A 16,208-nucleotide genomic window follows, 5' to 3' on the forward strand; every position below is an offset into this window, starting at 1 on the left:
GGAAAGCCTGCCCCAACACCTGGCCTGAATGACAAAATTACTGAATCTGATTTACCAAGGCCAGCCTAGCTGACTTTTATATACATACCTTTTAAAACTTGTACATTTGTTTTTAAGGTAAGAAGCAGGGTTTACTGCGTCAAATACAGAAGTACTGATGAGAGAGAAATAACACGGGATAGCGTGGACAGGAACCAATCTAAACCACACTCTGATTGGCCCAGTGACAAGGCAATTTTAATTTGTTGGGGCTACATATAGGAAAATTGACTGTGCGTAAATTAAGAGCCAGATATACTACAGTTTTTTCCGGTCGCAAATGGGTAATCGGCCTGCTTACGACTGCAAAATATGTCTCTGCAACCTATTACCGACTCGCAAAATAGGGTTTGTGCTTCGCTATTAGAAAAAGGCGTCCCTTCCTTGTACTGAGTCGCACTTCTTTGTACAATTGCTTTGTGATCGCAGTTTACCACCTACTTCAAAAAGATGGTAAGCCACTCGCAAACAGGAAGGGCTCCCCAGGTTAAGTATGACTTTGGCCAACAAATAAAAACGTTTACATTTTAGATTTGCAAGGAAAATGATGATGATTGCTATTAAATACATGATCTCAGTCCAGAGGACAGACCATCTGTAATTTTCAGCAGAGTACTACTGTGCTCTTCAGCTATGAGGTTTGTAGCATGGGTAGTAGGAAAAAAACTACAAACAACTGCTTTTAGGACTTATTCACTGTGCCAGTAGTTCTGCCATTTAATTCGCAGAGGCTGAATAAATAATTTTTGGCCCAGAGTTTGTCTTTGAAACTATTTGGGACAGGAGGGGAGTGACAAACTATACTGAGGAAGACGGACAGTTTAAGAGAAATCTACCATCTCTGTCTATGGACAACAAGACACACAATCCAACAGAAAGTGAGTTTGAGAGGTAGGACTATATGTAAAGAAAATAGATGCTGGTGTACAACAGCAAAATTCACTAGACTTTTAATAATGCATGTACATCTGGATGCTCTTCGCTTTCCTATTGACCTACAGAATATCAAATGTTTCTGGCAGTCATTTGTTTAAGAGCTCGTCTTGAGAGGGTGACGCTGCAGGTTTGATTAAGTAACACTTGTATGGAGAAGCCTACATTCAGGATATCTATAACGTTCTCTACAAGCAATACACCACAGTTTGTACCTTTATCAGTACATAAGCTTCAGAACACACCATGGGTTGGGAGATAACCCGATGTTCTTTTGAATTCAGTAGCAAATCACGTAATTAATTGTTAACCCACAGTATCAAGCACAGGAAGAAGACTGCAAGTCTCCTCATGGAGACAGATTAGATAAGGTCTGTAACATCACAAAAACACTAGCAAAGAAGTATGTCAGAAACTGAACAACAAGCATTGGCAGAACCAATAGGTCTGGCCTTAGGAAGCTGGTGCAATAGTTCTTTTTTTTCATTTTTGATTGCAAGCAAATGCCATAAAATTGCCACTATCAAAAAACGGCAGCTATATGCTTGAATGTATTTTTTAAAGAGCGGTGCGAGTGCTTCCTAACAGACAGGTGTAGTTAGAACCGGTGTTGAATTCCTTTTGGCACTAATTAACATCGTAGGCTAATAGGTTTCTTACTGGTGTAATGAATCTGGACCATTGGCTTTGAATTACGGGAACATGAAGACTTAGTTTAAACATAAATGGATAACTAAAACACATAAATAATGATGACGAACGTAAAGGAAAATCGTCATCAAAGTAAACGGGTAGGTAGCTCAGCAGCCCTGGAACTGAACCACAAATCTTTTTAGGTGAATATATATACAGCATTCGTTTTTTGCTTACTTGAGACTAGTGACACAGCTAAAGCGGCCTTTAGGCCAAACCTAAAACTACTAAGTGACCCACGTTCACCATAGCTGCAGCAAATCATTTTCTACACATCTTTGGTTCCAAATGAAGCAACAATGACCTAGCTATTTAATTAGGAACACCTTTGGAGTTGTGTAACGTGGCTTGATAGCTATGATTTTTTTATGGAAGAAATTGACATTCAAAAGCACCATTTGTTCATAGGCAATGTAAAATGGTATATATGTACCTTTGCAAGTGTATTCAATATATGTTTGAAACATCTGCGATCCGGTTTTCCAACACTATGGTTGTGAACAGACCCCAGTTAAGGCACTAAAGAGGGCCTGTTATAGTACAATTTAATTTTGGACTACTTTTTTATTGCCACCCTTACATGGTTAGCTATAAGTGGCTCAGGGTGGACGCAAGAACAAGAAATAGCCATAAGCTTAGAAACAAAATTAACCACATTTAATGCAGTTTTCATTCTTGTGTATTAATGACCCTTTCGGCTTCTTACCTGGAAATATGCAGACATGAACGTGTTGTCGACTGCAAGTAAAATGTCCCCTCGTTTGTGCACAATGTCTGCACATTGCTGAATGTCAATGACGGTCAAGGTGGGATTTGTAGGAGTTTCTATCCAAACAAGCTGTCAAAATGCACAATGTCAAATACAAGAGAAATAGTCCAAGTTACAACACTACTCAGATTCAGGTTATAAAGGAGATGAGCAACATATTCTGCACTGATAGAGGCCATGTACTCCATTTAAATGAGCGGACACATTTATTTTACACTGACATGAAATTACCACAAACTTAAATAAAATAGAACATTCTGAATGGTTTCCCCGGTTTGGGGCTTCAGTGGCTTCATTCTCATTCAGTGTTATTCCCACATCCTCACCACACCCCCCACCACCACTTCCCACCGATCCCCAAAACACACACATTCACTCACTCCTTATTTGACTACTTGGGGCACAGGAGGATTGAAACAAATGAGTTTAGACGAAGGAAAGCTGAATGTTCCGTGCTCCAAAACTCTCACAGATTAAGATGAAGGCACTGTTTTTTGGGGGAGTTTTATAAAGTGTGAACTCGACCCGAAGGTATCAGAGCACTTTACATGAGCACCAGTTGTAATGCATCTATTTTGATGGGCACAGGGAGATTAAGTGATTTGCCCAGAATCACAGGATGTTGAGTACCCCGGTTCCCCAGCTTCGAGGTCGACCACTCTAGCCGTTAGGCCACATCCTCCCCTCTGTTATGCTTTTTGCTGCACCGTCGGCCATCACATGTGAATGTTAGGGAACCAAGCCATTGAACTGCTAAAGAAATGCAGTCACTGTAATCTATAAGGGATGATGCCCTCTCCTATTTTTCAGGAAAAACAAAGCGTAACCAACCATAATTTTTCTAGCAGACAATCGCTGATGGAGAAACAGGTCTAATAAGAAGCACATCACATTTGGCGAAAAGGGACGTAATTCACCTGATTGTGACACCACTTCATTTTCAACAAAAGCAACTTGTCTGTCTCCAACTAGAAGCACTTTGATGTATGGTAAATTACTTTCTGAAACCCAACTCTGTAAGATGAGCAAGTAATGGGTAGCTTGGGCTCTTTGCCTTCTTTACATTTTGGTAGGTCAAACCCGCCGAAATTTAACTGAGGAAAAGCATACAGTGTTTACAGTACCCTGCGGTTTGTGGTGCTTTAAACACCAAAATCTGCATGTTATTCCCCACTAACTTGAAATAGGTGCAAATTATTGCACCCGATAAATAGCGAACCTTTTGTCATCATTATTTATCAGGTGTGTTAAATAACACCTAAACTTTTAATCAGGCCCAAAGAATATGAGGATTATTTTAGCAACATGGGCAGGATGGTGGAAATAAACAGTGCATGCTCATGGTTCAGACAGTCAAGAATGATACTTGTGATGTACAAAAGCCAGTGTTCCCTGCTGACTCCCTAACAACACATCCTCCCAGAGCTTTAAGTGGGCTGGGTCGCTCTGGGTCTCAGACTCTGCAGTAATTACAAACATACAGTGAAATGGGTCCCTTTTGGGCCCTTTATTCATGCTTTTAACTTTTCAGGCAACAACAGTGATTGTATTTTAGGTCTCGCTAGAGTCAGCACGCATGTGCTGCTCTTGCGAGAAATTTAGCAGCTGGTTTGAAAAGTGCTACCCAGGCCGGCCACCAGCTTGCTAGAACGCGCACAGGGGCGCACAACGCGCACAGCACTTTTTCACGTCGTTGCGCACCACTCACGTTTTTTTTTTAATTTAATTTTTGCGCGTGCCACACAACTCCCGGCCGGGTCAATCAGCGGCCAAAGCTTGTTTATAATGGCGCCCAACGCTTCCTGAAGCCGCCACGCGCATAGCCTATTGAGCCTCCGAGGACCTGCGTTTACAAGGGCTCTTGTGTGAATTTCACAGAGCGCTCGCGCACCACTCTTGAGATTCTCTTCTGTGGGTTTCACAGCGCGTGTGCACCACTCACGGGTTTCTCTTCTGTGGGTTTCACAGCGTGCGTGCACCACTCACAGGCTTCTCTTGTGTGGGTTTCATACAGCGTGCGCACCACTCGCGGGCTTTAAGTAAAAAACACACAGTACACGGGTGTACGGTCTTTAAAAGCATTTTGTTTTAGGTGACGTCTACTTTATCACTGCATTATTTTGTTTTAACGCTGAAAGCCATTTGCATTCTGGGATATCTAGTTCTTTAAATGAAAAAAAACGGCCGTCGAGCTCGCTCTGTCCCCGGAGCCAGTTAGCATTGTGGGACCTGTAGTTCCGGTTTGCTTGTTGCTTTCAGCTTTTGGGCCCTGCAATAGCAGCTCTGAGGGCCAAGGCCCCTCCTGCGTTTCTGCGATGCCTGGTTTCACGTGATGTGTGCCTGGATGCTATAGCAACTCGCACCACGACAGGGAGTTGCATTTCTACACCTTCCCCAAGGACCCGGAGCTGTGTCGGCCCTGGCTTAACAATATGTCTTGCACAGGCGTCAGTGGTTGTTTCAGCACATTTCAGCCCACGTCAGGCCATCAACTCAGAAGCCTGCATTTCCCTGGCAGCCACAACACTTACAGTTTACGCATGCCCACCATCTTCCCTCTGCTACGGGTAAATCAGCAGCGCCGGGCCCGCCGTGGGGCAGCCGAGGACAGAAACAGAAAGCCAGCTAATCAGACTCTGCAAGAGTATGCTGCATGGCATTTGTTCTGCTTCGCAAGTTGCTTTTCCCAGCTGCACAGGTCTTCAGTAAGTGCCAACCCTGCCTCCCCCCCTCCCCCCGACTCCCTCCGGTTACTGCTTGTTTAGTTACTTTGGTTTACTTTTAACGACTTTCACTCCAACATCACTTTTTTTCTGTATACTCCAGCTCTGAGGTCTCATTTCATTCGCACCCCTGATTCTCCTTCACCACCCATCTCCCGCTTTATCTTCGCAAGCTTCACCTCTTTTATTCTGCTCTCCCCTTATATGTTTTCTAGTCAAGGAATGCATTTAGGGCAACAACTTGGTGTACTCTAAAGCAATTGATTAGCTTTGAAAGATATGGGAAGCCAATTTCCTGCTTCAAAGCGCTTTGAAATGCAAGGTGAGAACAGGGGAATCAAGAGAACGAGTTTATTTTCAACAGGCAATTCATCGGCGTAAGCCATGCTGACTGAAAGGTTTGCCTGACCCCTTGGTGTGACCTGGTTATATTAGGTTATCAGCGTTCGTGTAGTACACAGCTGCCATTTGTACGCGCTGTGGCGCTATCGGCCATCTTAGATAAGGGTTTCCACATAAGTCCAGGTCCAGCACTCTGAGTTTGTGCTTAAAGGGGCGAAGTGCCTCTCCCGTGCCTAAGGCCAACTACAGATGGCAGGCAGGGCAGTGTCTGATGTGCTATGCATGTTTTTTTTTCCAGGTGATCAGAAACATGAATAGTATTTTGTTGAAACGAAAACATAGGGATAGTTGTACGTAAGAGGCACGTTTGACATGAAACAGGCAAGAGTGACAAAAGTCCTTACTTAGCTGTTTGCAAAGAATAGAGCGCAAAAAGATGATCTTGATCCTGACAGTTATTCCAAAAGAGTCTATTTCTCCTTTTAGCGACCACAAGATCTTTTCAAGACCCTCAAGACCAGGGCTTTCAGTAGGATGAAAAAACTGGTCCTCTCAAAGAGGCGTGACCTATTTCATTAGGGCGCGGCTTAAAAAGTAAGCTAACAAGCATTGGCATAGCAAATAAGTCTCGCCTTTGGGACCTTATGAGTATTTAGTTATGCAGCACAATATCCTTGGTGCAACAACATCAACTGTTGCATGGCTAAACACTTATAAGGTCCCAAAGGCGAGACCTGTTGGCTATGCCAATGCTTGTTGAACAAGGAGTGTAAAAAACATGACAGTAACCCATGTAGTTCCTGCTTATATTTCACATACTTTACACAATCGTGTATTCTCTAGGAGTGTTTTCCTTTTCCAGGATGTTGTGTTAAGCTTTTTTCAAGCAACGTATTACTCTTGCCTCGAGCATAATTTGAATTGAGTCACATCCAGGTGTTTAAAAAAGGCACAATGAGATGTGACTGAAGGTAGTGCGAGTTTCTCTCAGTGGGGAAAAAAGGTGTTCAGAATACGTAGTCATCCAATCCTTGGCCTCTCTGTAAAGTGCACGGAGCAATAATGGGCATGTATGCCAGTAGTTGCGGTTGTGATTCTATGCAAAAGTGTGGGGTAGCAATATATGGGAATTTTAGGTTCTAGGTTTGAGCCACGCTCTTAATTATATAGACCTCACCCCTTCCAGGGGTACCCCACGTTGTTCATCCCACTTAAAGCCCTGCTCGCTCCTGTATGCTGGACCCGTGGAGGGTGCATTTGGTGTATACACCAGCTGCAAATAGAGGATCTTTAAGTTTTTCTTGCCCATATTAGCTAAGCAGGTTGCGGAGTAAGAAAAAGCACGCTTCCCTAAGCTGGCAAAGTGGCTCACTAGGTTGGCAACCTATTAGACAAACATGAGGGAGAGAGTTTGAATATGATGATGGTGATACTGATGTAGAAATGAAGTTCCCAGATAGTATTGAATGTGTCAAAAGTCTATTTTTAATTACGCTATTGCCTCCTCGAAGATAAATATGATCTCAGTGAGAAACTCAGTGCTTGCAGGAGGTATAAATTGGTGGGGAGCAGGAAAAGTGCAGATAAGCTATGGTCCAAGCAACTGTTATTTCTATGAACTTTTTCTGCTTTTTCTTCCACTCTAGGGATGCAATTAATAGATACATTGAATCGCCCTTTCTAAGTCAATGCAGTCATTATTTAAATATGAGTAAACGTGTGAAGCACCACTGCACTTTATCCTCGTATTTTACCCATTAACACTGCATTTTCTTCTACATATGAGACTAAATGTCTTTGGGTACTCGATTATTCAATATTTTATATTGCGCTTGTGCACCAATATCTGTATTAGAATCCTTCACTTTGGAAAAAGTAGATACATTAATACACCTTAACAATAATTGAGAAAGAATTATGTGGGTAGGTCTTACAACAGAAATATACATTGATACACCTTGGCAGTAATCTTGAACTCAGGGGGCAGGAAGGCTAAATCACAATCATAAGGAGGAAAGTTCTATTTTACATGAGGTCGGAAAAGGAGGGCTTTAAATACGATCTGAAAGAGAAATAAGGCACTTTGGTCCTCAGGTCAACAGGAAGAGAGTTCCCAAAAGTAGCCACGGCTCCTGTCTAATATTGATCTGGAGAAGTTCTAAATCTTGGTACTTCTTACTTCGAATCTTCTTTGTCTACCCGAAATAGTGAGTAGATTAGTCTAAAAGATAGGTTCACATCAGTGCTTAAATTGTATAAAAAAGAACAGTGACAGGTGCCTTCTCAGGAGGCCATTGCAGCTTGCACCATCCATTGCCCATGCCAACGCTGCCAATGACAGTATTCAACCAACTACTAACCATAACACTCCTCCAAGTGTGACAATTCATATTATTCCAGGTCCCCAAAACCATATGTTTGGCTTGGGCGGCAGGAACTAGTCATTTGTGATATATATTAAATTAACAAACCAGTGTTGTTGTGCTCTACTCTATGTTAGAAGAACAGTGCCACTGTGTGGCAGACTGTCCGAGTGCCGGTACTGACAATTAAGTGCCAGTGCTGAGTACCACAAACCAGGGGCTCAAATTAATCACAGGTACATCCATAGCTTTATAGAGCAGGTTGCCAAATAAGATTTTGATTCTTGCTACGATGGGGAGCCATGTAAGCTGCATAGGACTGGTGGAGGCAACATTTCTCGCTGAAGACACAATTTTGGCTGTGGAGTGTGGTCCTCAGTGGATTGGAGGTCAGGAGGAGGAACAGGTGGGGTCTTAAAATAAAATAGTTGTGCCCAAGCCATGTACTCTACATTATGATAACACTAGCATAAGCAGACCAAGCATCATCTACATTACAAAAAACTGTCTCAACCATTCAAACATACAAACAAAAACAAATAAGATTATACATAAGGTGGCATCTAGCCAAGTAACACGTTAGGAATTCCAGATCTTTTCACATTCCGATGTCCATTTTTATTTAGAAATATAATGAAGAAAGTGTAAGCATTGCCTACGCAATATTAACTATTCAAAGATAAACCTCAGTTACCTTGGTATTGGGGGTGATTGAAGCTTCCAGGCACTTGGGTTTCGTGCAGTCCACAAATGAAATTTTCAGACCCAATTCAGCAACGACCTTTCTGAAATAACGATTTGTTCCTGAAAGAAATAGCACAAAATGTATTTCCCCCAGAAAAGATTAATTAAAGTATCTATAGTACAAAGACTATAGCTATCTACAGCAGGAGTATACTGAAACTTGAAGGGCCTCCCTGAAAAGCACATGGAGGGGACCTCCCCCCGGCGGCGCGGCCCACCATGTACCACTTTGCCCTAGCACCCAGAAATGTAGCATATTTTGATTTGAAACACTACTCGTTCTCTCCCCCCCAGCGGACTCCATTATCGGCCGGACAGGGCCTGGCGTCCACGCAACCCTCTAAAGTTCAGATTATGTTTCATTAAATGTGTTTATTTTGCACGTGCTATGTTCCAGACGAGGTCTCACTGTACACACAACAAATAACATTAAAATATAATGGATACAAACATTTAACAAGAAACCATGCAGTCACTCGAATTACGAGATGTCTGCTTCAAATGCTTGTTTTGCTTCTCAGGCCTTCCAATGTTATGGTATTTGTTATTTTGACACTTAGATCTGTACATTTTCACATGTTTCTCATCTTACTGACATTTATCCATCTTTATTTTTTGATCTGTAAAAAAAACTGCAACTTGCATATCTCCACATTTCCAAACCCGGTAAGCACAATTGTACAGCGGCGCCCGCTGGGTGTCAGTGCGCTAAGTGCCGAAATAACATAAAACAATACACTCACACCTGAAACCATCAGCATTGCGGTACTAACGGAAGTGGACAGTGGCAGCTAGTTATGTTTCATTATGAAATCTCCCCTCTCCTTCTGCCATTATCTCTTCTTCTCTCCTCCCTCTCCGCACTGTCTCCCTAGAATTTAACCTCTCACCTATAGATAGGAAGCGTGTGAATCGGTGGCTGAAGCTTTTCCGCATATTTATGTATTTGTCCTACTTACCGCATAATCCATATTCAGCTGCATAATGCCCGGTGTGAACAAGAAAAGATTGCTTCTAGCTCAAACGCATCAAAGTTACTGAAAAAGCTGCCACACGCGTAGCCAAGAATTGGCAGCACCTTTCCAAAGGTCAACTGGTCACCTTTCAGTTGCTGATTGCTGTATTGTGGTGACGCATCCTTGAGAGTGCTGCTATGTCATGGAATCGAGCCAGATTCCGTGGTAGGCAGTTGCTCTCTGGCCCAGTGGCGGCTGGTGACATTTGAAAGTGGTGGGGCGGAAACTGATAATGTAAGTGCACCGTAGCGAGCGAGCGTAGCGAGCGAGCCCGAACCCCCTAAGGAGGGTTCGGGGGGATTTCCCCCCGAGAAATTTTTTGAAAAAATAGTGGAAAAATGGTGCATTTTCAAGCAAATTTGAGAAAGCAGGAAGGTTAATAAAGCAATTGTGAAAGTGCAGGTATTACATTATTAAAGAGCTGTCATATAACATAGGTAGCTGCTTATTCAGTATAACCACAGAGCTTCATAACAGACTTCAAGATACAATGCTGAGAACCTCACAGATTCTTTTTATTTAAACTGCAAACAACAAAACAAACAACTTTTTTTATTTAAACTGCTAACAACAAAAGGACCAACTAAACAGGTCACAAACTATCACCATTCAACATATTTACTTTTTGTATCTAAAATCAGCACGTCTGTCTTTAAGCGCAGCAAATTTTTCAATTACTTGAACGTTAAAGTCAGCAATATTTTGAACAAGCTTGCTCTCTATAGAGAGCATTGCCAACGCATTGAGTCTGTCCTGAAGCATGGTGTTCCTCAGGAATGTCTTAATCCTCTTTAAGGCAGAAAAAGATTGTTCTGCCTCTGAGGTTGTCATAGGAGTGGTAATGACTATTTTTAGTAAAGCTACTGTCTCTCTAAATGTCTTTTCCATATTAAGTTCATGAATTAAAGACAGCAAAGGCCTGGCATCTTTGGCCTTCCGGTACACAGGCATTGAGTACATTACTGTCAACTCACTTTTCAGGTCCTCTTGGTTGAGCATCGGATAAGCTTCCACAGCCTCATGCAGAGCATGCTCAGGGAAGGATTCCTTATATTTTTCAAAGTATTTACTTTCCAATAATGCGGCACTCTCCAACTGTTTTGTGAAAGCAAAACGCTCTTGTGCATGCACAATTACAATGTCACATATCTCTTTTGCACTTCGGACCAGAGTGATGATGTTTTTCCTGTGGTTTGAAAAAGTTGAAGCCATTGGGGTAATCAAACAAAGACTGGGGGGCAGGGAAAGATAACGGTACAATTTTTACCTTGCAGTTTTCAATAGCTCACTGTTGTATGTTAGGATTTTTACTTGCGAACGGCAAGTGACAAAATGATTTCTCTGACAAATGCAGTGACCCACGGACCTATTTCAAGTTCAAGTTCAGGAATTTGTATAGCGCACTACTCACCCAGAGGGTCTCAAGGCGCTTGTGGGATGGGGTGCATTATTTATCGAATAGCCAGGTTTTACGTTCCTTTCTGAAGGAAATGTGGTTCTGTGTGAGGCGGAGATGAGTGGGGAGAGAATTCCAGGTCTTGGCCGCCAGGTAGGAGAAAGATCTTCCTCCCATGGTGGATCTGTGGATGCGCGGAACTGCGGCGAGGGCTTGATTGGAGGATCTTAGTTGGTGGGTGGGTGTGTAGAAGGACAGTCGTGTGTTGAGGCAATCGGGTCCTAGTTTGTAGAGGGCCTTGTGTGCGTGAGTGAGGAGACGGAACGTTATTCTCTTGTTGACGGGAAGCCAGTGGAGGTCTTTTAGGTGGCCGGTGATGTGAGATTGGCGAGGGATGTCCAATATGAGTCTGGCTGATGCATTTTGGATGCGTTGGAGTTTTTCTGTAATTTGGCTGTGGTTCCGGCGTAGAGGGTGTTACCATAGTCCAGTCGGCTAGTGACCAGTGCATGGGTGACAGTCTTTCTCGTTTCTGTGGGGATCCAACGGAAGATTTTTTTGAGCATACGGAGTACATTGAAGCAAGAGGATGAGACGGCGTTCACTTGTCTGGTCATCGAGAGGGAGGAGTCTAGGATGAAGCCTAGGTTACGTGCGTGGTCTGTGGGTATGGGTGCTGTGCCCAGGGCCGATGGCCACCATGAGTCGTCCCAGGCAGAGGGGGATGACCCTAGGATGAGGACTTCCGTTTTGTCTGAGTTAAGTTTTAGGCGGCTGTTTTTCATCCATTCGGCTACTTCTTTCTTGCCTTCATGAAGATTGGTTTTGGCGGTGTTTGGGTCTTTGGTGAGGGAGAGGATCAGCTGGGTTTCGTCAGCGTAGGAGATGATGTTGAGGTTGTGTTCTTGCGCGATGGATGCGAGGGGGCTCATGTAAACGTTGAAGAGGGTGGGACTGAGTGATGATCTTTGTGGTACTCCGCAGATGACTTCGGTGGCCTCTGATTTGAATGGGGGGGAGTCGGACTCTCTGGGTTCTCCCGGCGAGGAATGAGATGATCCAGTCCAAGGCTTTTACTTGTATTCCGACGTTGCTGAGGCGTTGTATGAGGGTGCTATGACAGACTGTGTCGAAGGCGGCGGAGAGGTCGAGTAGGATGAGGGCCACTGTTTCTCCGTTGTCCAGTAGCGATCGGATGTCGTCTGTCGCTGCAATGAGGGCGGTTTCGGTGCTGTGTTTGGCTCGAAAGCCGGACTGTGAGGAGTCGAGGGAGTTGTTGGATTCAAGGAAAGCGGCGAGCTGGCTATTGACGGCTTTCTCGATGACTTTGGCAGGAAATGGGAGGAGTGAGATGGGGCGGTAGTTCTTAAGTTCCGAGGGGTCTGCTGTGGGTTTCTTCAGGAGAGCTCTGAGTTTGGCGTGTTTCCAGCTTTCTGGGAAGGTAGCGGAGTTGAAGGAGCCGTTGATGACATCACGGAGATGGGGTGCTATGATGGAGTCTGCTTTGTTGAAGATGTGGTGGGGACAGGGGTCTGTTGGCGAACCTGAATGGATGGAGTTCATTAGGCGGATGGTGTCTTCAGTGGAGGTTGGGTTCCAGGCGCTAAGGTTGCTATAGAGCGGTTTAGGTTCGGAGGTGGGTGGAGTGGACTGTTCTTTGGAAATGTTCTTAAAGCTGTTATGTATGTCGGCGATTTTGTTGTAGAAGAAAGAGGATAATGAATCGTAGAGGTCTTGGGAGGGAGTAATGTCGTTTGAGGCTGCGGTGGGGTTGGTAAATTCTTTGACAATGTTGAAAAGTTCCTTGCTGTTATGGGCGTTGTTGTCGAGTCGATCCTTAAATGCTGATTTCTTGGTGGATCGGATCAATTGGTGGTGTTTGCGGGTGGCTGTCTTGAAGGTGGTCAGGTTGTCAGTGGTTGGGTTTTTTCTCCATGTTTTCTCGAGAGTACGGCATAGTTTCTTGGATTTCTTAAGGTCATCGTTGAACCAGGGGGCCTTTTTGCTACCCTGTTTGGTTTGGTGGTTTTTCAAGGGTGCTAGTTCGTCAATGCTGTGAGTGATCCATTGTTTGAGTTTGGTGGCAGCTTCGTTTGGGTCCGATGAGAGGGTGGGAGGGTTTTGGTTGAGCGATGTGAGGAGTTGGTCGGTGGTGATTTTGTTCCAGTTTCTTCGAGGAATAGGTTGTGGGGGGTTGTGGAATGTGGTAATTTTGAAGCTGAAGTGAACACAGCTGTGGTCCGTCCAATGGAGAGCTGTGGTGTGATCGAAGGAGATGTGTTTGCAGGAGGTGAAGATAGAGTCGAGCGTATGTCCGGCTACATGGGTGGGGGTGTCAACGAGTTGTTTGAGTCCGAGATTGGCCAGGTTTTCCAGAAGGGTGGTGGTGTTGCAGTCATTTTTCTTTTCCAGGTGGAAGTTGAGGTCACCCAGTAGAATGTAGTTCTCGGAGGGGAGGGCATGTGGGCTGATGAAATCAGTGATGTCTTCGCTGAATTGTTTACGGGTTCCTGGTGGTCTGTAGATGAGGGTGCCTCTAAGTGTGGTCCTGGGGTCGGTGTGGATCTGGAAGTGGAGGTGTTCGGCGGTTGCAAGGTTATCGTCGGTGCTGGTCGTGATTCTGATGGTGTTCTTATGGACGATGGCGATGCCTCCTCCTGTTTGGTTGGTGCGGTCTTTTCGGATGATCTTGTAAGCGTCCGGGATGGCTATGGCGATGTCGGGTGCTGATGATGCGTTCATCCAGGTTTCTGTAAGGAAGGCGATGTCCGGTGACGCAGTGTCGAGTAGGTCCCAGAGTTCAGTGGCGTGTCTGTGAACCGAGCGGGTGTTCAGCAGGATGCACTTCAGGTGGTTAGAGTCGGAGCTGTGTTTGGAGGTCATGGATTTGGTGTGGGTCTTGATGCAGGCGAACTTGCAGGAGTGGCAGGCGAAGGGACCGTGGGTACGTCCTGGGGCAGCTTTGTGGCATTGTGGTGAGCGTCCGGGGTTAAGGGCTAAGAGGGTGGCGGCGTCATATGTTATGCGGGAGGAGTGCAGTTTGCGGGGACCAGGGGGTCTGGCGCTGGGCGCGGTCCAGGCGCGGACGGGCGTAGACGGGCTTACCTTTGGCGCACCTTCGGCGTGCATGGGGCGCGACCGCTGCCCGTGAACGCTGCGCGCGAATGCATCTGTCATATGTGGATAGTGGAAGGGGAGGGGCGAGGGAGGAGCAGCTGGGAGAAGGGTGCGTGGTGGAGAGGGCGGGCTCCGTGCACAACAACAACAAGAATGGCGGCAGAAACAAAACCGGTTGGGGGAATTAAATAAATAAATTACGCTGTGGGCAGAGAGGCACTAACGAAATGGGGCACAAGTAATTAAGACAATCAGGTAATGCGAGCGCTACGATTTCCAGGCAATAAAGGCACTCTACACATTCAATGCGAGCAGGCACAGTGAAGCGCTATCAATTTCAGGGCAGCAGAGCAGTGCTACGATAGCCAGGCAGCACAGCGTAAGCCAGTTTTGCAGCATTTTGTGCTCTGCATCAGGTACATGTTCTTTGCAGCAGGCACATTAACCTTCTGTGCTACCTTTCCATGAGTCAAGACTTCCATTAGACAAAACTCTGATCTCTCTCTCGGAAAAACATTAACAATATCCTTGGTGCAACAGCAAGTGTTGCATGGCTAAACATTTATAAGGCCCCAAAGGCGCGAACTGTAGGCTATGCCAATGCTTGTCCTGTTGTTTACACTGGCATTCCAGTGCAAAAGGAAGACTCACGACATTGCAACTTATTCCTATAGTAATCTGTTCTCAATCTCACAATGCCAGGATTAAGGCGTTAACGGTGGATAATTTTTAATGGCGCTGCCCTTTCTTTAATGGGGCTGTGAGCGTCCCATTGGGGTCCCACTGTGACTGTCTGCCTGTGTGTTTATTTTGGTGTTTGTGTGAGTGTTGTATGAGTGTGTGCGTACCTGTGACTGGAGTCCCTGAGGCTGGGGCACTCATGGTTTTGCCACCTACCCACCGCTGCAGGGGGTTTGTAGAGGAGAGTTTGCATTGGGAGGATATACCACACCCCGGACAACAGGGGACCATACAAGTGACCGTAGAGTCTTCTTTCTTTTTCTTTTTATAAAAATCACAGCTGCAATTGAGGAGCAGAGTGCACCCCACTAGAAGATCTGTGTAACTGTTTCAATATCCAAACCCACATCTATGCATGAAACAGGCATTGAATTTACAGCAAACTACATATCCCCTCTTTGACTGGGTTAAGCCTGACAAAACTTAATTAAACCAAGAAAGAGATTAGGTTCTCTAGAAATATTATTCCTTTACATAGCATAGTATGAATTAGAGCCGCAGAGCAAAACGCGGTGTGGCATGTTTTACCCTGATTCCAGACCACACAAAAACACATACAAAGCTTTGAAGTTTTGGTCCACAATGACATAATTCAAATATGCAGTTTCACTTTATTTAGAGTTGTAGCAGGTGACTCTAGCCCAAGCCCTTCCTCAGTGCTAGAGCAGTCATTCAGTCCTAAGATACGTAAGAGTTTGGACAGTATGCATAAACCAGTCAAATGTTACAGCACAATAATCAAATGGACATGTGTCATAAAAAACCCATCATTCCAGATCAATGAGAAGAAATTATTCTTCAGTTATTCCAAACATTGTTTTAAGAGACTTCATGCCATTCAAACAATATCCTGCACAGGAATTTCGAGCCAGGGTTATAGTGTGTGATCGCGTGCAGCTTATGCTTCAGATGCAGGCCCCAGCCTCTCTGATCAGAGTGCTGAGGGGATAACGCAGCGCTAAGGGAGACGCAGAGATCTTTTAATGCAGGCAACAGAATATCACCACTGTCATCTCAGAGCACGTACGACAGACTTCATGCTTCCCTCTCTTTGTGTTCTTTTTTTTACTATTATATATAATACTTTAAATGAAATCATGTTCTATTTATATATAGAGCCATGGTCAAACTCGGTTACTGATGTGCTCTCCAATATAAGGTGGCTAGAGAGGGTTAGCTTACAGGGTTAAGGCACCTGCTCCAAAGAATATATCCATCAAATTTCAGAGTATAACACAGTATGATAAGTATGACGGCAATATGATGGCAATGGAAAATCACGCAAAGTCCTTGTAGGATAAAAGAGGAGCTGCGAAAGCTGAAATAGATGTC

General features: G+C 44.6%; 1 protein-coding gene across 1 annotated transcript in view; it reads right to left on the reverse strand.

The window, feature by feature from the left end:
• CTH (cystathionine gamma-lyase) overlaps positions 1 to 16,208 on the reverse strand; it is a 204,559-nt gene that overhangs the window by 77,563 nt on the left and 110,788 nt on the right. Inside the window, exons 4-5 of the mRNA XM_078668721.1 lie at positions 8,557 to 8,666; positions 2,372 to 2,503 (exon numbers count right to left, since the gene is read on the reverse strand). Coding sequence (XP_078524847.1) covers positions 2,372 to 2,503; positions 8,557 to 8,666 — 242 coding nt within the window. The remainder of the gene's footprint in view (positions 1 to 2,371; positions 2,504 to 8,556; positions 8,667 to 16,208) is intronic.

Source organism: Lissotriton helveticus, chromosome 1_2, assembly GCF_964261635.1.
Source record: "Lissotriton helveticus chromosome 1_2, aLisHel1.1, whole genome shotgun sequence".
NCBI lineage: Eukaryota > Metazoa > Chordata > Amphibia > Caudata > Salamandridae > Lissotriton > Lissotriton helveticus.